The 25,980-nt window shown below is 37.3% G+C and overlaps 1 protein-coding gene across 2 annotated transcripts in view; it reads right to left on the bottom strand.

The window, feature by feature from the left end:
* Positions 1–446: 446 nt before the first annotated feature.
* Positions 447–25,980, bottom strand: part of TM9SF3 (transmembrane 9 superfamily member 3) — a 47,103-nt gene continuing 21,569 nt past the window's right edge. For both annotated transcript variants that reach the window (XM_032115867.1, XM_032115866.1), the window contains exons 5-15: positions 25,113–25,190; positions 24,041–24,172; positions 23,359–23,525; positions 20,882–20,976; positions 18,880–19,010; positions 10,101–10,240; positions 8,513–8,581; positions 8,275–8,421; positions 8,033–8,116; positions 7,846–7,922; positions 447–3,407 (exon numbers count right to left, since the gene is read on the bottom strand). In XM_032115867.1, coding sequence (XP_031971758.1) covers positions 3,340–3,407; positions 7,846–7,922; positions 8,033–8,116; positions 8,275–8,421; positions 8,513–8,581; positions 10,101–10,240; positions 18,880–19,010; positions 20,882–20,976; positions 23,359–23,525; positions 24,041–24,172; positions 25,113–25,190 — 1,188 coding nt within the window. In that variant the 3' untranslated portion in view covers positions 447–3,339. The remainder of the gene's footprint in view (positions 3,408–7,845; positions 7,923–8,032; positions 8,117–8,274; positions 8,422–8,512; positions 8,582–10,100; positions 10,241–18,879; positions 19,011–20,881; positions 20,977–23,358; positions 23,526–24,040; positions 24,173–25,112; positions 25,191–25,980) is intronic.

Raw genomic sequence — 25,980 nt, 5'->3', positions numbered from 1 at the left:
TGTTTTATAACCTGAAACTTGTTAAAGAAATACACCTAGGACTATCCTACAAAAAACAATTTGTGTGCCCTTTACACACTTTGGAATGTAATTCTGGAGAGGAATTAATAGACACTGTGGCTTCAAAACATTCAGACAACAAAAAGAGCATAATGTAATGATTATTTGCAGTCTCCATTTCTTCCAATCCAACATTCACCACTTTTTATGTATTAATTACAAGAGGCACTTTCTATGCGCACTCTGCCTCAACTGAAAATATTTACAATTGTATTTACCTAAAACATTTGGTCAAGACTGGCTATTGCTTATGAAACTATTTACCCAAATCCCTGGTCCCTGTACCAGAAGTGGGAAGAGAAGCACTGAGCAGCCAGCTGAAGAGTTATCAAAAAGCATGAATTCAAGAACCAGAAACTCTTAAGAAACAACCATGGTAAGAGGAGTGTTGTCTGTAAGATCTTTATTTCTTCCATAAAAGAGGAAGGACTACATCATCTAAGCAGAGAGCTTCCAATTTCTATTAAGCAAGATGGTTCAAGCTGTACCCACATTTTTGGGGAGGAGGGCAAGGAGGGGGAAGGGGGGCAAACAGCCTTGCCCCAAACAGCAACCATAAAGACAAGCTGTTGAAAACTGGTCACATTTTGCACTCCCTTCAGAAACCGAAAGGGGGAAAACAAAGCAAACTCCCAACTTACGTGCTAGGGTGGCTGTATAAAAATGTCAATTATTTAAACATAGTACTTCTCTGGAGGAACTTGCTTGCAGAACAAAAGCAATGCCAGTGCAGTAAGTATCTTTTCAATGTCACTTTAGAAGATATACAATCCTATCTGGATATGCAAAAGCCAGTAATGCCAGAGGATAGAAAAAGCAAGTAGGCAGCCCACCATCCTGTGGCATTAAAAAGTGATTAAATGAAATTCACAAACCGTTTAGTGAAGTTTCTGATAGACTAATCACATAGCAGTGCTCTAAATAGAGAAGCAGACCCATTATCAAAACATTCCCTTTAAAAAAACTTTTATCTTGGCAGAGTACTTAATGTATTTATTGTGTGGAGCTAATGGCTTCTCACTTCAGATTTAGAAGAACAGGGATGAAAAGAGGGCTTCCCACAGCTGTATGCACTAGCAAGTACTAGTACAAAATCCATTCTTTGCTTTAAGTCTCCATGTTTTGGAACAAAGACAAACTACTGACCCAGTTTATAAGCTCATATTAAAATCAGCCTGTACTTCAAAACTTTAAAAAAATAATTCTGTTGAGCAGCAGAGTGTTCACCTACAGAAACCAATGATTCACTTGAAACAAAACTTAATTATTTTCTGACAGATTGATTAAAATTGGCCAGGGACATCAGAGCTGAAAGCTCAAATACTTTTCAGAAGCCATATGCAGCAGGATGCACTGCTTCCCACTATTACCCACCTGTACAGTTCACCCAAGCTCCAACACAACCCTGACAGAATACAGATGTTTCTCATTGTGGCTACTGCATTATCAGTACTTTTTATATAGAGACAGTACAGTGCTAATCAATACAAATGCTTGGCTCATTTTTTAAATTCAGGAAGTTTCCTTCTCCATTGGCAGGCGCTCTATTTCAGACAGCCACACTGATGAAAACATCCCTACATGGCAGATGTCTAAAAAAAAACCATGAAAAAAATCAAGCCCAGTGGCTCTCAAATCTGTCACAAAAACATTCAGGATACTTCTAGCTAAATACAGTGCATAATTAACAGTCATCTTAGAAAGACTTAACCTTTATTTGCTCATTTATTTCAGTCCACGCTTACCCCCACTTTTCCCAGTACACTGGCTGGATCACAAAACACTTATCCACAGCCAAGAAGAATCTTTTTGGGTTGGTCATTCATTTTGGAGTTGTACTGTACAATACAGTTGTAAGCAAATTCTGAATTCAAAGCAGGGGGCTTTGATAGATGAAAACCACACTAATATTGTATACAGAAACTGGCGCTCAGCAGTGTTGCCTTTTCAAACATTCTCAATTGCAAACTCATCTATTTTCACAATCAAAACATTTTTGTCTGAAAAGTTTATTTTAGTTTTCTGAACACTCTAAAGCAACTGTGCTTTTGATGTTACACAAGTGTTCAGATAGGATTAACAAAAATTAAAATGTTCTAAATTACAAATTTAATTCCTGTAAGAGCTTGAGAAATAGAACAGAAAAGCATGACATACACACATTGTGAAGAAACCCCAACTTTTCATGCAATGGCAGGCAAGATGTAAAAAGCCACCCGAATTCACACATTTTTACACCGAATCATCAGAAAAAGTACTCTGTAGTAAATCTGTACATCCAAATACATTTGGGATCTACACCTAAGTTACACTATTTAATGTTATATACACTTATTACCCCTTGTATGATGTCTAAAGGAAAATCTTCATTCAACCCAACCCCCCAAAAAAATATGCAAGACTAACTTGGAAAAAAGGAAAATCACTTTAGACATTCAGTTAAAATGTTGGTTTTGTTTTAATCTAGACCTCAGTGTGTTTATTAAAAAACAAACAATCCTCTTCATTTAACATTTTGCTTTCTAACTGTACAGTAAATTGCATTGCAGAGAACACACCCCGTCTTCAGACTGTATTTTCTTTGGATGGATTTAAGATGTAGCTGGATATTACTTTAAAGATAAATAAAGGGAAGTTGGTCCAACTAGAACAATAGCTGATATATTACATGCATATGGGGGGTTTATATATTTTTAAATTATTTTTTAAACAAATGAGTGTAGGGTAGTTGATATTGCAAATAAACCAAAAAGCACCTGGAGTTCAAAATACAAAACCTACCTCCTTATCCTGGCAATGGCAGTAAAAATCAGAAGAGTAATCTTTCTGGAACAGCATTTTTACATAATTTAGAAATGTTGAGTACCAGGAAGACTACTAATCAAGTAGTTTTAGCAGCCAAGTTTCCCTCTTTTTATTGAATGGAACAAATGCTTTAAACAAACTGTTTGTCCTCTTCACTGAAGAGAGCTAGTCTATTCATCTTTAATGAGCTAGGTTTTTTTGTTTTTAGATGTTGGTTTTTTTGGGGGGGAAAGATTAGCCACGTACTGTAGTAATGCCTACTGTATATAATCCAAGCATTTGCTGTGAACAGTTGGAGAAAGCAGTCAGTAAGAACCTAGGATCAATGAAATAGATGTTACTTTAAGCCATCCACAAAATGGAGACCCATATGGTGCCCAGTGTTAAAACCCAAATCTCTTCTCGCGCTTTTTGCTGTGCAAGTTCATCCCCAGGAAAACAGGAGCTGATCCATAGTTCAATTTTCTTATTTCCTTAGTCAATTTTCACATTAGTGTAGATTTTACGAACAAAGGCACTTGTTCCCATGTAACCAATAGCTCCTGCAAAATAAGCCAAAAACATTGAATATGTTAGAGAGCTGATCATCAAAACAAGCCAGTGATAGAAACCACACACACTTAAACAGAGAAAGTCACATAAAGCACATACTCTGCACACAGATACTTCTTTACCTGCAATACTGGTTCTCAAACTCTAATTATCCATGCTCCCCCTGAATGGCTGGCAGCAACTTCCCCTGTCTAGCAATCTAAATCCATTAAGCCATCTTACCAAGAGGCCATGCTCACTTGGCCTTGATAAATATAGCAGCCCCCCTACTGCTGCCAATAACCAAGTCCATTTTTTCTGAGCAGAGGGTAAAAAACATACAATCACCCACTCTGCAGGGAAGGTGGATGGGAGGGTGGGTTTTTATTATAAGTTACATGCCTTCTGGATGAGTGTTTTATTGGCAGATGGTTTCTTCCCTCCCACAAGGCACAAATAATAATAGATCCCCATCCCAGGAGTCTTACACTTCAAGGAGGTCTGTACAAAGACATTAACAAGTAGCAGTTAGTAGTTAAAGAAATTGCAACCTGTGGTTTTCAAATTAGTAGGAGTCACGAGCAAAGTACGCATTGTCACAGCAGTAATGAAAGAACAGGTCACTGAGTTTTTGATAGGGGCAACATTTTATGCAGAATCCAAAATACTGCAGTATTAGGGACATGTAGAAAAATTAAAGAAATGCACTGGACTAAGGCCTCTTCTCAGAAAGAGATTCAGCAATCTGGTGAAACCCAGAACCTCAGGTTTGCTGGGCTCAGTAAATACTGTGGTCTTACAATATCAGCAGGGAATGTCTTCATCTCTTCCAAGCAAAATGAGAGTAAGTCAATTTGGTTAATCGTCATGTTTGAAGTTGAAAATCAAGCAAGAATTAGACAACTGCCGTCTGACTGCCAACATAGTCATAAAATACAGGATGGACAGAGAAGTCAGGGTCTGAAAATCACTACAGAGAATTCCTAACATTAAATGCGTGGACGCTTAGTAAAGAATAGACTCTTAAGAGAAAAGATATTCTTCCTTCCTTGAATCAATAGGGAAAAGCTCAGAACAAAGTACTGCAGTGAACTAGGATGCACCAGAACTGCAGAAGACATGTTAAATATAAAAGTCTAACCAATGCTAAAAGTTTTATGCCAAACTTTCCAGTAAAAATATCAAGTGATATTTTTGCCTTTACATATTAAGGCTGTACAGACCTGCAGCTGGCATTGCTGACTACGGAATTATTCAGATCCTGAAGAGTTCTTTAAATCCTGGAGACTGGTGGGATGATTTATGAAGTCGGCCATTAAACTGTCACAAAGTTTTGATTTTTAGACCCTCAAAAGCCCAATATTCATACCTAATCAAGAAATCTGCACAAGGCAAATATGATAAATCATTCCAATGTTTTTGGAGTGGTAAAGAGCCTTTGGATCCAGCTTCTGTACAGCACAGCATTCCAAGTTGTTAAATATCACGGCAACTATTGCACTGGCCAGCAAACCAGGGATTTGCATTATTAACTTGGGGAAAGTAGAGTCCTATTAAAACAAGTACAGCACACACAAGATCAGGTTGCTGCTTGCAAGCAAGCTGAGAATGCAGCAGAAGGAACGCCTGGCTGTTCAAGGAGAGACCAGTGCAACATTTGGACAGACCCAAGCACAGGCTGTGAAGAGGTGATGTGAGCTTGACATCATACAGAAGCACATGCAGACTCTTCTGCAGCTTGTCAAGAAATTCATCTTCTGTCTTATGACGTAAACGAACAAAATAATGGCACTGAACTCCTGCTTTAAGACTCTCCAGGTTCTTCCTGTTAAAGCAAACACTGCCAGCAGATCCAATGCCCATTTCAGTTGCTAAACTGAGGTACATTCCAGAACTCGTTCTTTGAAAGTTTCTCTAGTGATGTGATGCCAGGTATCACAGAGATTTGAGAGAACAAAGCATTAACTGTGTTTCACTTGGGATCTAGAGAATGCATGAGATGGAAGTGAGGGGGAGGAGTAGAGAGCAGCAGTCAAAAGAGACCACAAGCTCTCATCCCCATAAACAAATCATAACCTATTCTGAATCAGAGAGGAGCCTTATCCATGAAGGCCACTAATGGCCAATACCCAAGGCAGGGATTAAGCCTCAAGGCTACTTCACAGGCATTGAATAAAACATGGAGCAGGGAGGCAGAAACCCCGGGCGATGAGGACTAAAGAATGTCCTCCTGATTCAAATGCAGGGCAGCCGGCTCATTTGAATGAAAAAAAACATAGTAAAAGGAAATTATTTATTTATTTATTTATTAAACACCTTACCAGATTATATTTATAACCTGGTTATGGCCTACGTAGGTTTAGCAGAAATAGACTGCAAGCATATTTCAGCAGAACAATAAGCTTTTAAATAAAGAGAAAAATCCAAATACTGAGGAAGAGCAACCACAAAGCAAAAAGAGATTAATTCCCATCTATTGCTTCAAACCAATAATCAATTACTACAGTTGTGACTTTGTAAGGACCAAATTCTTTTAAAAGCTCTTTAAGTATACTTAGAGTACTTATCTGAATGCTGAAGTGTGGTATTGCAAGAGGCCTAAGTTATGTAGCTCCTAAGCCTTCCACTAAGTTGGGAAATGAGTCTTAACCTTTTCTGCCACTAAGAGGGAAGCTCAAACGGTTTGGAAATTCTCATGGGCTCCCTAATGTCCAGTCCCAGACCTGAGATGCTCTCGGAGAGCAGCAAACCTTGTGGATCAAAGCATCCCACTACATGTGGTATTGAGTTCACTAGGCATTGTCAAGGGCATTAAACTCAGAGCTGGATGATCCATGCCTACAGAGAGTTCCCCTGTGGCTGCTCTGGGCCCTAACTAGTTCATCGCACATCCAGCTGTGATACCCAATACACCCACTGGTGTGAGCCTCCAAAGAACAGTTCCACACACTTTTCACAGACCTACAGTCAGTAGCACACACACTGCACAAGTCTTTAACACAAATGTATTTGTTAGACCTCAATAGCTGCAAGCTCCCTACACAAATGCTTTTTGACAGGGGATTTTTTTGCCACTCCACATGCTGAAAATGGGACTTATCGGTAAAAAGGAATCTCACAGCTTCTCTTCCAACATACTTAGAAAGACAGAAAGAAATCTCAATAGAGCTGTGGAAATAAAGTTTAGTGTGCTGAAATATTTTATGTTATTGAAAAATTTGATTTTACTCTAATGTTCCATCAAATAGTGTCCCACCATGAGAAGTAAGCATTTGACAATCTTTCTTTTTCACGTTTTAAAATACATTTTGATTACAGAAGCTGGTGGACAAGCTTGGCTTTTGCATCACAGACATTTTAATCAATACTGGCCTGAGCACTTTAGAAAGAAAACATTAGAGCTGAAAAGTATAAGCCTAGTAAAGAAAAAAAACGGCTGCAAGACTACCAAAACAGCAGGGAAGTCTTGTAATGTGCCAAGAACCTGATGAAGCAAGACTAAATTGTATGAGAGAAAAGGGGAACAGGTATTCAGCTGTTAAGCGATGAATTCCCTCCCCTTTTTATAAAGCATTGTGGTATTACCCACCCTCTTGAGATACCAGGAAATGTATACTTTACAGAAGTAAGTTTCTGTAAGACATCTCATGCCTCAAATATAACTCTAAGAAACCTTTCCACTTGTTATAGGACTATTCATTCACTACAAAGAAGTATTAAATTAAGATCACTTACAAAAACCCCAGCATTATAGAAAAGTGCAAAAGAATCAAGAAGCACTTTCTGAAGGTCATTAAGGAAATAATGAAGTTAACACACGAAAAAGTGTTTGGCTTTCTCAGATGACCCCCCTGACATGTACTATGTTTTTCTCTAAGCATCTGTCAAAATAGCATCTTAAAAAGCAACGAAATCCAGCCGCACCCAGGAGCACCCTGCACTCTCCTCACCTGTGAATATTGCAATACTTATTTCTCAAAGGTTATCTTCAAATTTGCAGTCCTCTGTTCTGCTCACCCTCATATATACATGCCACAAGATACAGATGGTACTGTCATCAGTGTGCTATCACTGATGGCTCAATGAGTGCACCTAGCTCCTTGTCTTGGGCAACAGTAAAAATTCCAAAGCAAAATGCTAGCATGGTCTCAACTTTATTTGGAATTTATTTTGCAGGATTTCTTGCCAAATACTGAGTCTCTCAAACTTGCACTGAGGGTGAAATTCTCTGCACAGTACATAAATTATCTTCGTATCAGAAGACACAATCCATAGGAATCTCCTATATAAGGTAGGAACCAAGTATAAGCAGAAAACTTTCTGGATTCTTCTTAAATATTTTTTGAGCAGATCTTGCAGACATACATATTCTACCACCAAAACTATGAGCTAAGGTCAGAAATATGAGTCTGAAAAAATGTTAGAAAACTCAAAATATCTGGAACTTACCACACATTATTCCCAAAGCTGTGCTAAATACTGCCATATAACCAAAGTAAAATGATGTTTGAAACAAGCCATACATCCTGAAAAAGAAAGATAGAAATTTATGCTTGGTATTTCCCCCATTTTTTATCAATAAAACTTATTTGGCAATATAGTAACCTGATATTCAAGCAATAAAACTATCACTTACTTTGTCTTGAAAAAGTAGTAGTAAAAGGAGTACATGTAAACATAAATCGCAGTTGATGCCGCAGAAAGAAAGCTTGTCCATTGCCTGAAAGTAAACATGCATGTCCATCACACAACTAGCCAAAAGGCTTCCCAAGAAGATGCACAATGCACTTGGAAAAGACCCATCTAGACTGAAGAAACACTTCTTCTATTACAAAAGTCTCACAATCTGGTTAAGTATTGAAATACTGTAACACTTACCACCTGTAATCCTCTGCGTTTAGCAGGAAATACGTACAAACGATGGTCACACAAACTGTCACAATGCAGAGGATAACCAGAACCAGCATCATAAAGCCATAAACGTAGTAGATCTTGTAAGCCCAGAATGAAGTAAAAATGAAATACCTGACGAGAGTAAACAAAATATGCAGATGATATTGTAATGTAACGTAAATTGTAATTTTTAATCAAACGGGGAAACAGCTGACGTACTCACATTTCAATAAAAATTGATCCAAAAGGGAGGATTCCACCTAGGCAAACAATAACAGCTGGCTCCATGAACCTGAAAGATAGTAGAATTAGTTTAGGGACAATTAAAATATTTCATTTATAAACATATTAAGACCAGATAATTAATATAGCACAGAACATTGTTTAAAGGCATGCTAAAAAGAACATTTCTGTTTCTTACCAGTAGATTAGAAAGATTCCCTCAAAAATGTCATGTGTATGGATAAAAGAAAAAGTTATTCTTGGGGAAAGCTGAAACAAAACACGAGGCTCATGCCTATTACCTGCAGGCATTAGGTTAGTCATCTAGCCAGCCTTAAGGCCACAGAAAGAAGCTTTCTTGACAGAAAGAGCCTAAGCAATCAAGCCCCATGACATCCACCAGCTGTGAATGAAGGCAGTGAAAACACATTGTAGCTGTTGATGGCTACAAATACAGCAAAAAGTGCAAGGAAAATTTCACAGGATAACAGTTACATAAATAAGAACCAGCGTTCATTTTTAATGCTATACTGAGTCATGAACATTTAGCTAAAAATGAATATCCAGCTACCTGTAGAAGACACTGTCACTAAAAGGTGACCTCTCTGTGGTACTTGCAATGATGCTGAATCCAGCCAGTAACCAGTGATTTAATTTGCAGCTTCTTGTATTATTTATAGGAGATTTGTCTAAGTTGATGGTGTGTTACTTCATCATCGTCAAGAGCAGTATCTTTAACTGTCATGCTGATCCAGAAAAATCCATCGGATTCCCAAGATACAGGTTACAATACAAATTAAATTTTAACATCTGAGCTGCACAACCCACTAGGACATTACAGGCTTACATGTTTCAGTGCCCTTCTCACTTTGTCTCTTCCATTCCTCTGAATAGGGAAAGCAAGAAAAATCTATTCAAAAAATCCTCTGAGGATATTTTAATTTCCGTAGCTTGCTGCTTCCGCCTCAGAATTAAATTAATAGGAAAAAGTGATTGCATTCGTAATTTTCCAAAAACCTAAGCATGCTTTTTGAGACTAGGCACCCCTTTACATCCACTTCAAAAATTATAAAGGCTTCTTCACAATTCAAACCACATACCTGCAATATTTTAGGCTCTGTGCCATCAACAAAAGCACAGAATTGGGAACAGCATTGCAAGCTTCTCCCCACCATAACCCTGCAAATATGTCTCAGCTTCTGTATGGAGACCATTAATCAGAACAGTTCTGCCTCCAAGGCACATTCAATCCTAAACCTGTAAGAGGCATTAACTGAAGAGGAGAAGTTTTAGTGTCAATATACCTATACAAGAACTGAGTTGGCACCACCCCCTTTAAATAGGGACTAAAGAGCATTTCAGGCAAAATCTGAATCTGTGATCTAGGAATGTAAAATCTGCTACAACTATTAACCATGGTGTTTTAATTCAAAAGAAAAATCATATTAAGAAAATGTCAGTTGAGCAGTTCTTCTAGGCACGACTCACTTTAAATTAAAAGGAGTTATTTCATTAAAACTGAACACCAGAACACCAATTTAAATGTACTGAAGTGAATATTTCTAGTTAACATTTATGCTCGTCTTTACCATTTCTTCTCTGGTATAGGACGAGGCACTGCATTGACACGACATGGAAAATTAGGCTGTCCTGACAGATTTCGGCCAAGAATCGTCCCAACGAGGTTCAATGGAAGGATGACAAAGAAACAAATACAGCACACTGCCACCTGCAAGCAAAAAATTAGAGTTGTAATAAAAAAAAAACAGGTCTAAGACAACAGTAGAAGATAATCAACCAGTATTAGTCCTTAGTAGTTATTGCTGTAGAATCATACTCCTACTTAAGAAGCATTAGTCAACGTGTATTTTATCAAATGGAAGCATTTTTTTCCTAACAGACTTTCTAATACACATCATTAAGTGTATTTTCATGCATCACTTGAGAGAACAGAACCATTACAGGTTGCTTTACTGTTTCCATCTAATCATTATACCCAATACATTGCACAAGAAATAAAAGGAAATCTTCATGGTACTTCATAACAGAAAGTGTTGTCAGCGTCTTTTACAGTTTTGCAGAGAGTGCTAGCTCTGGGGATTAACATCTAACAGTTAGGTAGTTGCACACAAAACTACAACTGTTGGGTACAAAATTTTTAATCCAATCAAAAAAACAAAACCAAACCAAAACCAACCAACCAAAAAAACCCACACCGAACAAACAAAAAACCCAAACAAAACAAAAAACCCAACAAAAAGCCCCAAACAAACCCCAAACAAACCAACCAACCAACCAATCAACCCAATAAGAATCACAAAACCATGTCAGAATGCTACCAATTTTGATTCAATTTTGGGTTCCATTTTTTCCACTATGCACCAACCAGGAAATCAAGAACATAGACTGACAAAGAAACCAGCAACCACTGGTAGGCAAAGATACACAAGTTAGAAGCATAATGACTCTACTTACATATAGAAATCAAGTTTATGCACAATGCTGGAAAGGTCAAGCCAATGTAACAGCTCTTTCTAATGGAACAGCCTCTCTAAAAATCTACCATGAATCTTTTTTTTGCCACTATACTTATCCAGCTCCATTTTTTCTATTCCTTAAAGGCAACATAATTCATCTTCCAAAATAGGAAAATTTCAAGTGTTAAGCAAGACATTCTCTACTCGCAAATCTTTAGCACAAAATGAATTAGCATTAGACAGTTTGGTAACTTTTTGATATTGATAACTAAAGACAGAGCAGTTGCCCATAATGCAATCACCACAGTTCTGAATACTGACCCTGTGGCCTTTTCTACGCAAACATATGAAAATACTGCCTTTTAATGGCTTTGTAGCCTGAGGGTCTGTGTACACCCTGGTGCCTCCTGAGCAAAGGAGGTACATTTGTCTTCACTCCAGCAAAATGCAAAGTCCATGGCAGCACATTAATGCAAAACAACGGAGAGAGGAGCAGGTCTACGAGCACACATTGACTTGCTTAAGAAGCAGTTACTCTAAGGATAAATAAAAGCTGCTCGTGTATGTTATATCTAAGAAATCTACATCAAGTGGCTGAAAAGAATGATATTAGCTCAATACAAACTCAGCATTAGGTGAATCACACAAATTTAAGACTATATTTGGCTAAAGTCAGTGGGTTATTCTTCTATTACTGGCTAGCTTAGGTCAGACGTGAAGGGAAAACATTGCCTGGGGTTGGATGGAACAAGCCTTCATGCTTCACAGGAGGGGTACACCAAACTGGTGGGTCAACAAGCAGAAGCACTTTCCAGACTGCTCTGTATATCTTTGAGGAGAGGTTATTAAACGATTACTTCATGAGCCATTAAAATAGGAAGCTTCACTGGTAAATAAGGAGACCTTATGTTGTACTTACACTTGCAGTATAAATAATATAATAACAATACAGCAGTTTTTACACAGTTAATTTAGTATCTCCCATTTATCCTCCTTCCATTACTCAAAAAACACAGGTAAGCAAGCATAATGTTTAAGTAGGACACTGAGGTTGCCTAAGAATAAATTTCAGGAGAAGCATACAACGCGCTCAACGGATACAGGTTCTGCCCTTGAAAACTGTTCAGTCTAAAGGAATGAGCAGATGAGAATTTTCAGAGAAAAATGTCAAAAAGTATCAGAAACCTCAAAGAACATCATCTTGAGTGCTACGTTTATTAAATCCTCACTAAAAAGTCACAGCTTGTTTGAGGTACAGTGGGTAGAAGAGATGTTCAAGAATTAAGGCTTGGATAGGACCCAAAGAATTTCTCAGCTGAACATAATGAAACCATTTCCATTTCCAAGAGGAGAGTGCTCTGCTTCCTGCAGCAAGGCCATCCGGATGCGTCGGGTGGTCCATGGGGCTCTGCAGTGTTGTTCTGACAGGTAGGTTTCACACCTGGCTGAGGCAGAAAGCTCAGACCCAGGCAGCATGAAAGGGCATCGGTACTGCTCAACACAGACACAACTGTCTTTTACAGTGCAGGTTTTAAGATGACTGTAGCTTAATTTCTTGACCTTGGAAATCTCCCCTGATTGGGGAGTGGGGACAGTGGTAGAAAGAGAATTCACTGCTTTACTGCATAAAGAAACTGCTCAGGAACAGCCCTGGGCTCTAAGCTCACCTGGAACTACACTCAGCATCTTGTATTTGTCCATCTTGCAAAATATGTCTATTTTACAGAATCCACACAGAAAGAATATAACCTTGGACACAGAACCAAGCAAGGAAAATCCAGGCCTAATTACTGATTAGCTGGCAAACTCCTGGATGAAAAAAGGCTGTCAGTAGCATTTCATTCTAGTGACACCCTCCGCAAAGCTGAATGCCTTAAAATCAGGTGGGCAAGGACAAGGCCCAAATTCATCCAGCAGGGCTTGGCTGTTGTGTTATCCAGAAAACTGACTCAGCAGTAGCTCTGAAATCTAAAATATTCATCTGCATAAAACAATCTGAGACAGACCAAGGTTCCTTGCATAATGATTTCAGTAAGTACAGTCAAGCTGTCCCCAGTAAACCTATAATTGGCATCCATCAGAAAATCTGAGTGCTTGTGGTTTCATTATCAGATCAAAGCATGACTGATAATGGTGTAACATCTTACATTCTGTTATCCATTGTGCTGAAAAATGAACTGATTTCAAACAGAACAGCCAGCATCTTCAGTGATACCTTGTAGCAGCACTAGATAAAGTCAGCATTTTGTTAAACAGTGAAATGCCACCTGTCTTAATTCTATGCTGTGTTCTGAGGACACCTGAAAGTGAAATACATTTTTTCCCTTTTATCCTGGAGCCATTTCAGAAGTCTAAAATTATCTGAGATAATTTTGCAGTGCAAAGGAAACCCAATTGAGCAAATAAGGATGAACCATAGCACAGGCTCAGGAATGCCTCCTACTCCCACCTGGCTCTGATACGTTGTCCAAAATGAAGATGTGAATGTTGTTCTTTCTGCTGAGGTAAGACCACCCTCCTGGTGACAGCAACCTGGTGGTCTTAGTAAGATGACCAACAAAACCAGTACTGGTTGTACACATCACGTTGAACTCAGCAGCATCTTCTTTCTTGCTTTCCACTCATTGTCTGACTCACAGGTAGTCCACCTGCTCAGACTGATGACTGGTAAAACAACTTTCTTCACTCTTGGCAATAATAAGCCTTCTCTGGATGCTAGAGATGACTGGGGATAGCTGGTGTTTTTCAGGCATGTACCTCTTAATTTCATGTCTGAGGTGAAGACAGCGCCCCTCCTCTCAAACTAAACAGGTAGAGCCCATAGCCACAGATAGCAAGGACAGCAATGATGCAGGCTGGGCAATATCCAAACCTACAGAGTCTAAATCCTAACTGAAGCAAACACAGGGTACTGGGATAACAAGTGTCTTAAAGATAAAGTTACAGGATTTCTGCCTAAAAGGTTTCCAAGAGTAAGAATACAACAGAAAAAGCAGTTCAAACACTTAATGGCCTCCACCATCAGAAATAGAAAGGAGAAATGAAGACAAGATCAACACACATACCTGCTCTACCCTCCTGCAAAAGTCACCGACAATGTACTGAGAAAAGCAGACCCCAATAACAGTAGTTGTGTGATGAGCAGAGATAAGAAAGCTGTGCCTTTACAAGCATTTTAAGAGTTATTACTGTAACATCAGCCATGAGAAATTCAGAGAACTGTTTTAATTACTACTTCATAAAACACAGATAATGAAAAGAGGCAAATACATTACGTCTTCAAACCTGTTTTTCCATCAAGAAACAAGCACAGGTTCTCTATAATCCATATTACTCAAGACAAATTACGTGAGCTTTTGTACATTAAAAAATGCTTGTTTTATTTTGACTGTTGCAATTTTGTTGTACAAAGTATCTTATTTATACACCAGCAGCTGATTTAGTTTGCAGGTTTTAGTTGCCACAGAAGAGACTGTCAACCTCACCAAGCCTGCATTCTAACTCCTTTTTGTTTTGTTTTGATGGGGAAAGAATATTCTACTGCCCTCGACTGAATGTGCAGAATTCAGTTTTCCGTATTTGAAAGGAAATATTGTCAAGAGGGATATAATTTATTTCCTAGTGCCATGTGTTTCATATTTTCTGACAACTGTAGATTAAACTTCATTCAAAGGTGATAATTAAAATTTTTATGAGCATATCTAATATTAAACAGCTACTGGCAGGCTATGGTGCCATGACTGCTTAATGCACAGGGAAGAAAAGCAATAAAAATTAACTGTCAAAGCAGCAGCTTGATCTTCCCTGTCAGCTACCAAAATGCATTCTCAGTCATGAGACACCCTCCCATACAGAGGTTACTAAATTTGTATAATGCCACCGTTTTCTGCACATCATCCAAACATTACAAGAAAAAGAACAGAGCAAAAGGCTTCAAAATAAAGTGTTACTAGTTTCATTACAACTAAGTTGTTAATCTAGAGTGTTGCTCTAGGTAACAAATTGAACTGTTGAAAGTGTAGGCAGAAGAATTAAGCTCTGTCTATTTTTAGCAAAACTAAGGGATATGACCAAGGGTTGCACAGTCACTTTCAAACAATTTGAGGAAGCACCCTGCTGAATGTATGTAACAGGATTTTTTTCTATTTTTAGCCAGGTGTATTTCTTTATCTGGCTCAATGAATGAAAATCTTTGGCACTACTAGGTTCTCTTTTCTCAGCGGCAATCAATACTCATATCAACTCAAAGCTGTCAGGGAAAGCTGCAGCTTGGATTAAGCTATCTGTTGGAGGAAACACTTTTTTCTTTTCCAAACAAGGTATAAAAGATGCAAACACTAGGGTCTCAATCCCAAGAGAAATACAGTGTGCTTAAACTTATTTAATTAAATCATTAAAAATGCACACTGGAAACATTAGCCACAAAGGAACCTACTGTTCAAACAAAACAGAAATGATAAATCTTAAAACAGTTAATAGAAGCTGCATAGATTCTGCAGTCAGAATATTACATTAGTCATAGTGGCCTTAATGGAAATCTTTAAATTATGCATCACTCACAGAACAACATAAGCATTCACAACTTATGAAATGCCAGAATTAAAATGGTCGCTTCAAATTCAATCATGCTGTACTCCACAGAAATTCTGTATTACTCAGTATTTCTGCACAGAACTAGTACCGTACTGTTCACACATATTATGGAGAAGTCACTTTGCATACCATTATTTAAAATTCTTCTTAAAGCTTCCATGCTCCACTTTTTACGTATAATTCAAACACAAAAAATATAAAGATGATTGGTAAATACACCAAAAAGACTGATAAACATCAACAGAAACTGAGTCGAGATCTGTAACAACTTCAGAACTCTATGTTCACCAGTAAGAGGACATAAACAAATACACCAAAAAATCAAATTTGGACTCCAAAGGAATGAATAATTGAACAGTACCCACTGCATTTCTATAACGGTGAAGGGATGAGTGAAAAAAGCAGAGATTTTATATCTCCTTCGTAGGCTCTGGAAGTTAAAAGCTTTAATGCATTAAGTTTTAAAAAGCTCTCGTATTTGAATAAAATCTGTCACATTCTTGATATCATGCCGAAGGGAAGGGCAGCTGAAAGCTATCCCAAGGAAGAGATAAAGCCTTTGTTCATGCTCATGGTGTATTTCACTGCAGAAGGTTTGTCCTTCCACAGGTAAGACAGCTTGCAAGTATATCTAAAAGGGCTAAGGGCAGAGTCCCAAGAGTGAAGACTGATTTCTGAAATAAGCTTTGCATCTTCCCAGGCCCTGCCACATCTTCAAGGAGATCCCAGACATCAGGAATGAGTTATACAAGGTGAATGAAATTTTGAAGTTCAAAACAGACTACAACAACAGTGAGATGCATGAAGGTCCTGAAGAGCCCAATCAATTCGGGGACTTCAAGACAAAGTGTAGAAGAGCAGATACCAGGTAGATGAAAGATGCAGCAACTGGGTGTTAGTTTGCATGTCCTGAATTTGATTCTATCAGCTGCCTTTGCCTAAATTCCATAGGAAAATCTCCCTGGAGGGAAGATTTAAGTCACAGAGACTACTTAGTACTTCACTGGGAAGTGGCAATGCAAAACTGGCAAAGTACAGGATGACATATTTAAGAATAGTCTCTTAACAACCTTTTAGCTAAGGGACTTTTTTCAGCAACTCGGTTTCTGCTTTTTCCAGATTTACAGTAGTCAAGATGAGGGGGCAATACTTGCTAGCAATTTAAATCAAGGAGGGTGGTTTCAAGACATACCAGGGTAAAGGAAGTTATTTCTGTGTTCTAGTACATTTAGGTGGCAGAGGTTTTATTTTCCCAAGAAATCAGCAGCAACAAGTTTGCATCAGACAATTCTGGAAGCTTCTTTACATTGAAAACAGAGATGGAAAGGCACAAAGGGATCTCATCCATAAAGCCAGAGAGCATCCTGGGGACTTCAATCTGAAGCATAACATGGTAATTGCAAGCAATTTCCATTTCCTTCCACAAACCAGCTTGTTGATTTGAAGTCATTAGAGCGTTGCTCATTCTGATGAAGTTTCTGATTCATAACCTGCTTGCCTGCTAACTCCACTTAAGTTTTATTGCCACAGTCACAATGATTCAAACACTTTCATAAAACCTTGCAAATATTAAAACCACTGTGTATAGAGAGTCCTAACACCCTGATTAAGTGAACCCTGAAGATTTATATAGCCATTTGCTTTTGCATGCACCTGCCCATGATCTTAAAATACAAATCAGCTGAACAAATTCACAAGACAAACTACAGCACAGGTGGAATCACCTTCCCTCAGCATTCCTGGCCTACAAAGGCGAATACAAGTGAGAAATGTGATACCATAACTGCTTGCTTAGCAGTAAAACAGCCTCTTTGCACATATCAAGGATCAATGCTGTAAACCTTTATGACAGTATTGTATATAGCTGCTAGTGTAAGAAAGAAAAAACAACACAATATTGCTTTGGAACACTGACCAACTAATAGAAACATATTCAAAGATAGAATTTTAGTCAAATTTCCTGAAGAAGAAAACCAGAAAAAATAAGTGAAGAGTTTATAAACATGTTTAGCTTTATGTTACATTCAGCTGTTTTATACAATTGAATTCACTGTAAAAAGCTGGTATTCAGGCACACTTTGAAAATTCTGTTAATAAGGAGGTGACTAGAACCAGCAATGTACATAGAATGACTCCTCCATCAGTGAAAAATTATTGAAAGTCTTCGCCTGAAACTGGGAATTGTCTCTCTTCTTGTTACCATTTATAATCTCTACCACATTAATTCATTAACAATGTGTTCTTTAGAAGTATTTTCAGTCACATACCGAATTCAATTATAACCAAAAGAATACAATATACAAGACAGAAACTTCTGACTCTAAGCTTCATTTTGTGGTAGATTTAAACTAAGAAGAAATCCAAGGCTACTTGAATATCTCTAAATTATTTGAACCGAACATATCACAAAAACTGATATGCAAAGAAGAAATCTCTATAAAATGTTTAAATTCCAAGATTTGCTACAGGTATTATTGAAAACAAAACAAGACTTCCTGTACTAAGATATTCTTTTAAGTTAATGGTGCTACTGCACAAACTTAGAAAAAGCAATTTTATGATGTATATTTAAAAAAAAAAATCTGCTTTAAAACAGTAGCCCTTATAAGCTCAAATAGAAATTTTGCCCAAGTGGCAAGTGATTATTTCCTACATTTTATTCACAGGATTATTTGAGGTTGCTTGGAAGGGGCCAACACAAACAAAATCCTGACAAAAGACAAAGCAAATAGAGAACATCATCACGACTAAATGAAAAAGTACTACAACAAGTATAGTTTTTCAAGTGATAGGGTAAATGTACAGACACAAGACCATAACTGGACAGTAAATAACACTGAACAAAGTGAAAAGGGTGAGTCATTCTTGTAAAGACAGATCTGCTCAGAATGTCTTAGCTTGTATTGCTGCCTGATCATTTATTCTTATTTTTTTGCTTGATTGCAATGATTTGGAAGTATCTTTCACTTGGAATCCCTTTGTATTTCATTTTATATTATAAACAGTTTGCACTGGCCATGCAGAAGGAAATTCAAGTTGCTGACTTTCCACACTGTTAAAACACTAAGCTTGAATACAAAGCAGAAGTGTCATTTTAAGCACAGAGAAGACTGGTTTTGGCATCCAGCAGCTGTTGCTATTGTCATTAAAATGAATTATACTTGAAGCACCTTAACCCCCTCCCACAAAAAATCTCTAACTAGATAAAGCTATGACTCACAATTGTACTTAGATTTTAAAAAAATGTCATTTTTCTGTGTCGACAGTGGAGTTTAAATTCTCCAATAAAACAACTCACCATGGTTGCAAAGGGTATAGCTCTTGAAGCATGGTAATAGATGGCAATGAAGTTGATGAAGAAGGCAGTTCCACACACCATTGCTGGAATAAGGAAGGCTCCAATGAACATCTGCTTTATCCATCGCCTTCCTGTAACAAGGGACATTCCAATGGGACTGGTAAGATACAGCATATTTTTTTAAAAATTTACTAGCAAGCACTCCAGAATTTAGATGCTTGACTACTTCTCCCACAAAAAGGCAAAAGAAGTAAGTAACAACATACTACATCAATACAAGAGCCAAGGGCAAACGAAGTTTCATCTGACTCCTGGTAACTCACAAGATGCAGCACATTAATCAAATTATTAAGCCAGGTAAAGAGACAAGAAAAGGGATACAGCATGAGAATGTTTCAGCTGAAGAACAGCATATGCTGACTAAGCTGGCCAAAGAACCCAGGGTGTGAAACCTAAGGGGGTATGTAGCTGCAGATAAGAAGAGACAGAGATAGCAGAGCTGGCCCTGTACAGAGCCTGCTCCCACTCTAAGCGCACACGAGAGCTCAGCACTGCTCCCAGGACAACTCAGCACCACAGCTGCTTCCAGACAGCACCTGCTCTGAGTTGGCTTGATCCAACCAAGCTAATTGCACACATCAGGATGCATTAAGGAACTGGCTATCCCTGATATAAAGCAAAATACCACAGCATTTATCATACAGGAAAACTGGACTCTTGACATCTTCAAAAGCAGAAAAAGTAGAAAGAAAGTGATTTCTAAACTCCAAGCATCAAGGGAACAGCAACACTTGCTAGTAGTCATTACTAAGTTTAGAGCTCCCTGAGGAGCTCAAAGAAATCCTTTTGGGCAATACCTTAAAAATTTTCCCTATCTGTAATCCCTGTACTTTTTATGCTCTTAAATACTGTCTATATTTATATACCACGATATCAATATGCAGTAAGTAAAAACAGTAAAGAAATAGCAATTTTCAAGACAATCCTATGTATTTTCACCATGAGCCAACAAAATCAGCATTTCAAGGTTTGATAGATGTTTGATCTGTAAAAAAAAAGGCAAATCTGGCTCAACCATAGAGCATGGTACATTTCAGCACAGCAATCCTTCTCTAACTAGATCTAGTTTTGTACAAACTGCTAGGTTTATAAACAAGCCACATGAAAATAAACTTCTACTCTCCAAACTCAAAGTGCAGTTGAGATTTAACACTAACAGGTATACCATGCTAAAAAGATGCAGATTTTCTTTTGTGAACTTACCAGAATTATTTTTTTTAAGCACTCTAGAAGCTAATAGGTATTGATTATTCTTTTATTGCAGCATAGGGAAATGGATGAAGCTAGTGCACTGCAAGAATCTAACTGGTCATAACTCAGAGGCATAGTGGGGAGCATTTTAAGACAGCCTGTTCAAATCCGTCAATTTTATTTGGCTTCTGCTCTCTACTGATGCTCATTTTGACTTGCTAAGTATAAAGTAGAGCATATACTGGAAAGTAGAACATCCTTCTTTAAAAGACGATATAAACGGTTTTCCCCATCCACAATTAGTGGTCTAGTAAATAATCATACTCATCCTTTTTGTGTTAGCCTAACATAACCCCCCTAGTACATACAGAAAAGGACCATGTAGGAGTCATTGGGAGAAGATGATGCGAACTGTTTAAGGTTACACAAAGGGAAAGGCTATTATACTCTGTGGATGTCATGAGCCAAAAGATTATATACAAGAGTATAACAAGCAATTCAGAAGTCACAACTGTTAACAGTTCTTTAGCTCTTTTAAATTAACCTAAGACTCCAGTTACCTCTTTAGAAAGTGTAGCCAGTACTGAGTAGATAACATGAAAGGTAAATATACTCAAGATATTTCCCATTTATTAAGAATTTAATGAATTCCATCTAACTCCGTGAGGACACTATATTGGTGCGAATCAGAAAATAATAACTTCTCTATTTAACAATGCAATGAAAATGGTGGAATATGAAAACTATTTACCTCCTTGTCTAGCATAAAGGCTTCCTCCAAAATATCCATTCACTGGCGATGTTGCAGCATAAACAAATATAGCTGTACTAAGCATTGATCCTCTCCTACAAGAAGGGATGTTTTTGGTAAATGAAATACAAAACCAAACATGATTAGAGAGAAAAAAATAGTGTATTTTAAGCAGAAGCAGTTATTTAATATTTTTATGTAATACAAAAATTCAGAAGTGCTTAAACTGTAAAATCTGCATAAGAATGAGAACTGTTTGTATACAAAGCTTTTGGCCAAGTCTAATTCAATGTGGGAAAGAGAATTTTGACATACTACATTCTTTTCTAACATGCATTTATTTTAACTGGAGTACAGAATCTCACCTCTGATAAATATACTCTGACATTTGGATGTGTGTACTTTGTGCATAAATAACTATTTACATGACATACATTAAGTGTAAGATTCAACTGTAGATAAAATGTCAAAAGGCCAGCATTAACAAAAATATACTAAGATTGTGAATGATGTTTCTGCCATCCCCCAGAAATTAACTTTTAAGATCGAAAGTGTTCATCTGGCAGAAAATTAGATTTAGAAACTATAAATACTATAATGAAGTCACAAATCAGCATTGAGTAGTGCAATCAGAAGAGCTTAGTAATTTTTAAATGTCACCCCATTAAATGTTGGGCTACTAATTTTGGCATAATTTTTCTGAAACTTTACAGGCAAAGCTAATAATTTTAAATCAAAGAAGCCATTTCCAAATACATTTAAAAAAAATAATATCTAAGAATAGGAAGATAGAAATTTTATTCATTAATAGAGTTGTTTCTCCACATCTCTCTGCTATTCTTCGACAGCAAATAGCAGTAGGTTTTCAGCCAACTTACTGTACTTTCATCAAATTAGTTGCTCTGAGAGATTCTAGTTACTGCCATTTTGGGTTCTGAGGAACCATTCCTGGATGCCTGCTGTACTCAAAGAAGCAATCTCTAGCACTTAAACTTCCATGACTGCGTGACCAAAGCAAATATACCTGTTTACACACACTAAAGGACTGTTTTGCTAACATTTGTTTTTTAAAAACTTCCCATAACTTAAAACAATTTAGAAACACATGCAAAACCCCCAAGAGCAGGCACAGTCTGAAATGGCACTGTCACTGTATAAATCCAGGCTACCAGTAAAAACATCAGACTTGGTGCTATTTTCCTAAACGGAAGAATTGTCTGCACCAGATTTGGTCAGTTGTTCCACTACACACCCAGAATTAAATTCACTTTGAAAGTGACAGAAAGGCCTATTGCAATAAAAGACTAAGTGCACATATCTTTTCAAAAACTACTGTTCTGACACATTTTACAACTGTCATTACCAACTTACAGCTTCCCTACAGGGCACATATATTCTGAAATGGTTTCATTTTGTCCTCTGAAGGGCTGACATGCTGCACTCTTAAAAGTGTGTATGTAAGCCTGTCTAGAAATATAACCATGAGGCACAAGGAGGGGAATAATACCCTATGAAAAATGAAAATATGCCAACATTCTGGTACTACAGAGTGGCTTTTTAAACACACCATTAAAAGGCCGCTAAATTCAAAAGCAAGAGTTCTCTCTAGTGGCACATTAGAAGTATTACACCTTGTTAAAATCAAGGTACAGTGATATTCACAGTCAAAGTTTAGTCATTGCTTTAAACAAATAACTTGCAAAAAATCAAAAAAAAAACCCAAAACACAAGCCAATAATTCACTCCAATGCCCAAAATAAAATCACTACAGAAACAGATGCAGTCCATCCAGTCACCCAAAAATCTCCATCAGATTAAGAGGTAAAGGAAAAAAAACTGGTGAACTACAAGTAGTGTGTTAAATTTAAACTTGAGTATTATTTCTTTATTTTAAATTATTTATTTCCAGTCAGGACTACAGCCCACCTGTTGCTGGGGATTTTACATCAACACAGGCTGAGCACTATGTGTTCAAAAGAACTTAAGGAATTACATCTTCATTCCCAAGCAGACTTGTGGGTAAGACTGACTTAATACTGACTTGCCAGCAGAAAACAGAACTATTCACAACAGAGCACACTCCTACTTCAGTTTTCACAGGACATGGTGGGGAAATTGGGTCAGAAATACAGTAAGATCTTGTTACTCTGGATGAAACCAGGAGTGAAATATGTAACTTTTAACATATATTTCCCATATTATCTACTAGTGATTCTGCAGAACAACAAACTAGTTTCATAATAAATCATTCAAAAAGCAAGCACTAAAAGAGAAAATCAAAGGAGACCAACTAATGTGATAACAGCAGGACAATGTTTCATTACAAATTAAAAGAGCACTTAATACTACATCTGATCTACAGATTATGACTTAAGACTCTCAAACATTTTTTTCAGGCCAGTTAGAGCAATAATTTTTGTAATTATTTTGTTCACTTAAACATTTATGTATGGAAGACATGACACAATTATACTTACTCTGTGTATAAATCTTCTATCATTGCAACAACAATGACTATAAGAGACACAGCAAAAATTTGACAGCCAGAACCAATAAGCGATGAAAATATTAGAGGATGACTGGATGGTCTAAACACATCTCCATGGACCTGCTTCCACCCATACTCATCACCTAGATCTCTGTCCTGGGAACAACAACAACAAATTTAAAGTCTAGTCATGACAATTAAAGACAAACACGCAAGCTAGATAAAAAAAGGTCTGATTTAATAAAGCAACTTCAAGTGCGTCTTCTCTTCTGAATGCATCAAATCTGAAAGTTTACTTTTCAGATGCTTAAGGAAGACAACAACAAATTACTACCTGAATGTATGACACAATAAAATCTATCAGAATCCCTCCTTGTCCCTAAAGCCTCTGAGGTGCTTAGGAGTACACCAGGCTTCTACTACAAAGTCTGAATGGTCCTAGCTTATCCTAAGGTTGGATATGAACATTAACACAGTGACTACAGAGAGATTTTTGGGTTGCAACCTAGAAGCATGTTATAAAGAAAACCAGTAACACTTTCAAGACACACAAAAGGCAATTTTCTGTCCAACTGAAGAAAGCCATCCAGAGCTGCTATCACAATGAATGTATGACAAGAAAACAATAAGCCTTAAAAAGAGACCTTTTAAAGCATGAATGCAGATCTTACCATATCATCCATTTCTTCCTCCTTGCTGTATCTTGCATAATCTTTTCGCAAAGTTCTCATTAATATCATAGACACTAGGCCAACCAGAAAGATCACCATCATAAAAGAATTGAAAATTGAAAACCAGTGAATCTACAAAAAGAAAACACACCCAATAAGGTTTAGAACTTAAATGTGTAAATGCGTTTCAAATTGTTCCAAGAAGGATAAATTGTTGCCTACATAGACAGCTTGTCACCACTAGCTAAGTAACAATAAACGCTATTGTAAGGGTAAAAATGTAACACTACATTTTTAGAAAGTGACACTAAAACTGGCCTGTGAAACACCATACATAAACCTTTTTAATAGCCAGCCTTGCTCATGATGAAGTTATCACAACTTAGTTAAGCAGCAGCAAAGTTTGAACAACTGGCTGTACATGCTCCCTTGGTAAACAAAAGGCAATATAATGTACTGCTGCCTTCCTAGAGAAGGGTAAGTAGCAAAGCCAAAGGAACTATTGCTTTGCACAGGATCAATATGTGCAGCAGCATTATTTTTCCTCTCAAAAGCATATCCTTCTGGTTTTCACTGAGCTCCAAACAGAATGCAAAATCTCTACTTTCAGAAAGTAGCACAGCTCAGTATATTACCCTTAGGGAGATTACAACCACAGATTTAAACACAACTGATAGCACCAACTGGTTTAGGCTAATGCTTTTTGCTTTACATTTACTTCAGAAAGAAGTGTACCTGTGGCCAACTGCACTTATTCAGCTTACACAGTTGTACAGTTGTGTCCCTGAAGTTTCATTGCTTCTGATCACCTGAATGTATTTTCTTGAAATGCCTTGTATTTTCTGCAAGCTTTAAGCTTGCCTGCGTATTTATTGAAGCACTCTAAAAAAATGGAGCCATCCTATTTTAGCAGCAACACTACTACTTAAACAACAGCCCTAGACCTCCCTGGTTTATTGGTCCAGAATCTGGAAAGATGTTCAAAGACATAATCCAAAAATTGCATGACATCTAAACTAAAGCAATCATTTTAAAGGGACATTTTGTAAGGCTGTCTTAGAACAATACATACTCTGTGCTGAAAGAAAGATGGGTCAAGATACTTGTCAAATCGGTCTTCAAACTTCACATCTGATTTCTTCCATTTCACCTGAAGAGAGAAAAGTTTGTATTTGAAAAGCTCCTTACAGTATTTTTAGCTATACTCACATGCAGAAACCCAGAGCACATATTAAAAATCATCCACTTTAGATGTTTTCTTCAATATGAATAGGTTTTGGCAAAAAACAATGGAATGATGTTCTTAAAGACTGGCATCTACAGGTCAGACATAGAATGAATATCAACCACCTCACCTCACGGATCTAATCTTGTCTGTGCTAACGCTTAAGAACAAGGAAGAATCAGTCTTGCACTGCCTCAGTTCTCACTGTCTCTGTGAGGCTAACCAAAGATACAAACTTGTACTTGTCAAATACAACAAACCTTTTCCATGATTATAGAATCTACAGAATGAATCACTCTCTCTCTCTCTCTCTATCTACCATTACTATGAATCTAGACAATTTGGAAAAGTATGTGTTTATGAACATACTGTCACTGGATAACAGCGTATTACTGCTGTTAGTTCTCCACCAGCTGCAGAGAGGACTGCTTTGGATTTGGAAAATATAATTGCATTAATGAACTATATGGTACTAATATGGTAGCACAAAGTATTTTTGAGAATTTTTGCATGATTGCATTTAAAAATTAAAATTAAAACAATTTTAGAAACTAAATACAAGCTTACCTGAAAATCTCTTTCAAAAGCATGCCAAAAAATTACAAATACCAGGATTTTTAATGAAATTGAAACAAATGCAGTCCCCTTGTACATATCTATAATACACGAGAAGGAACTATCCTTTTCAAAAGCTGTTCTCTTATTGAGTGTAGAA

The sequence above is a fragment of the Corvus moneduloides genome, chromosome 8 (genome assembly GCF_009650955.1).
Source record: "Corvus moneduloides isolate bCorMon1 chromosome 8, bCorMon1.pri, whole genome shotgun sequence".
Lineage (NCBI taxonomy): Eukaryota > Metazoa > Chordata > Aves > Passeriformes > Corvidae > Corvus > Corvus moneduloides.
Note: the sequence above shows the minus strand (reverse complement) of the source record. Positions and strands in the feature narration are given on the sequence as shown.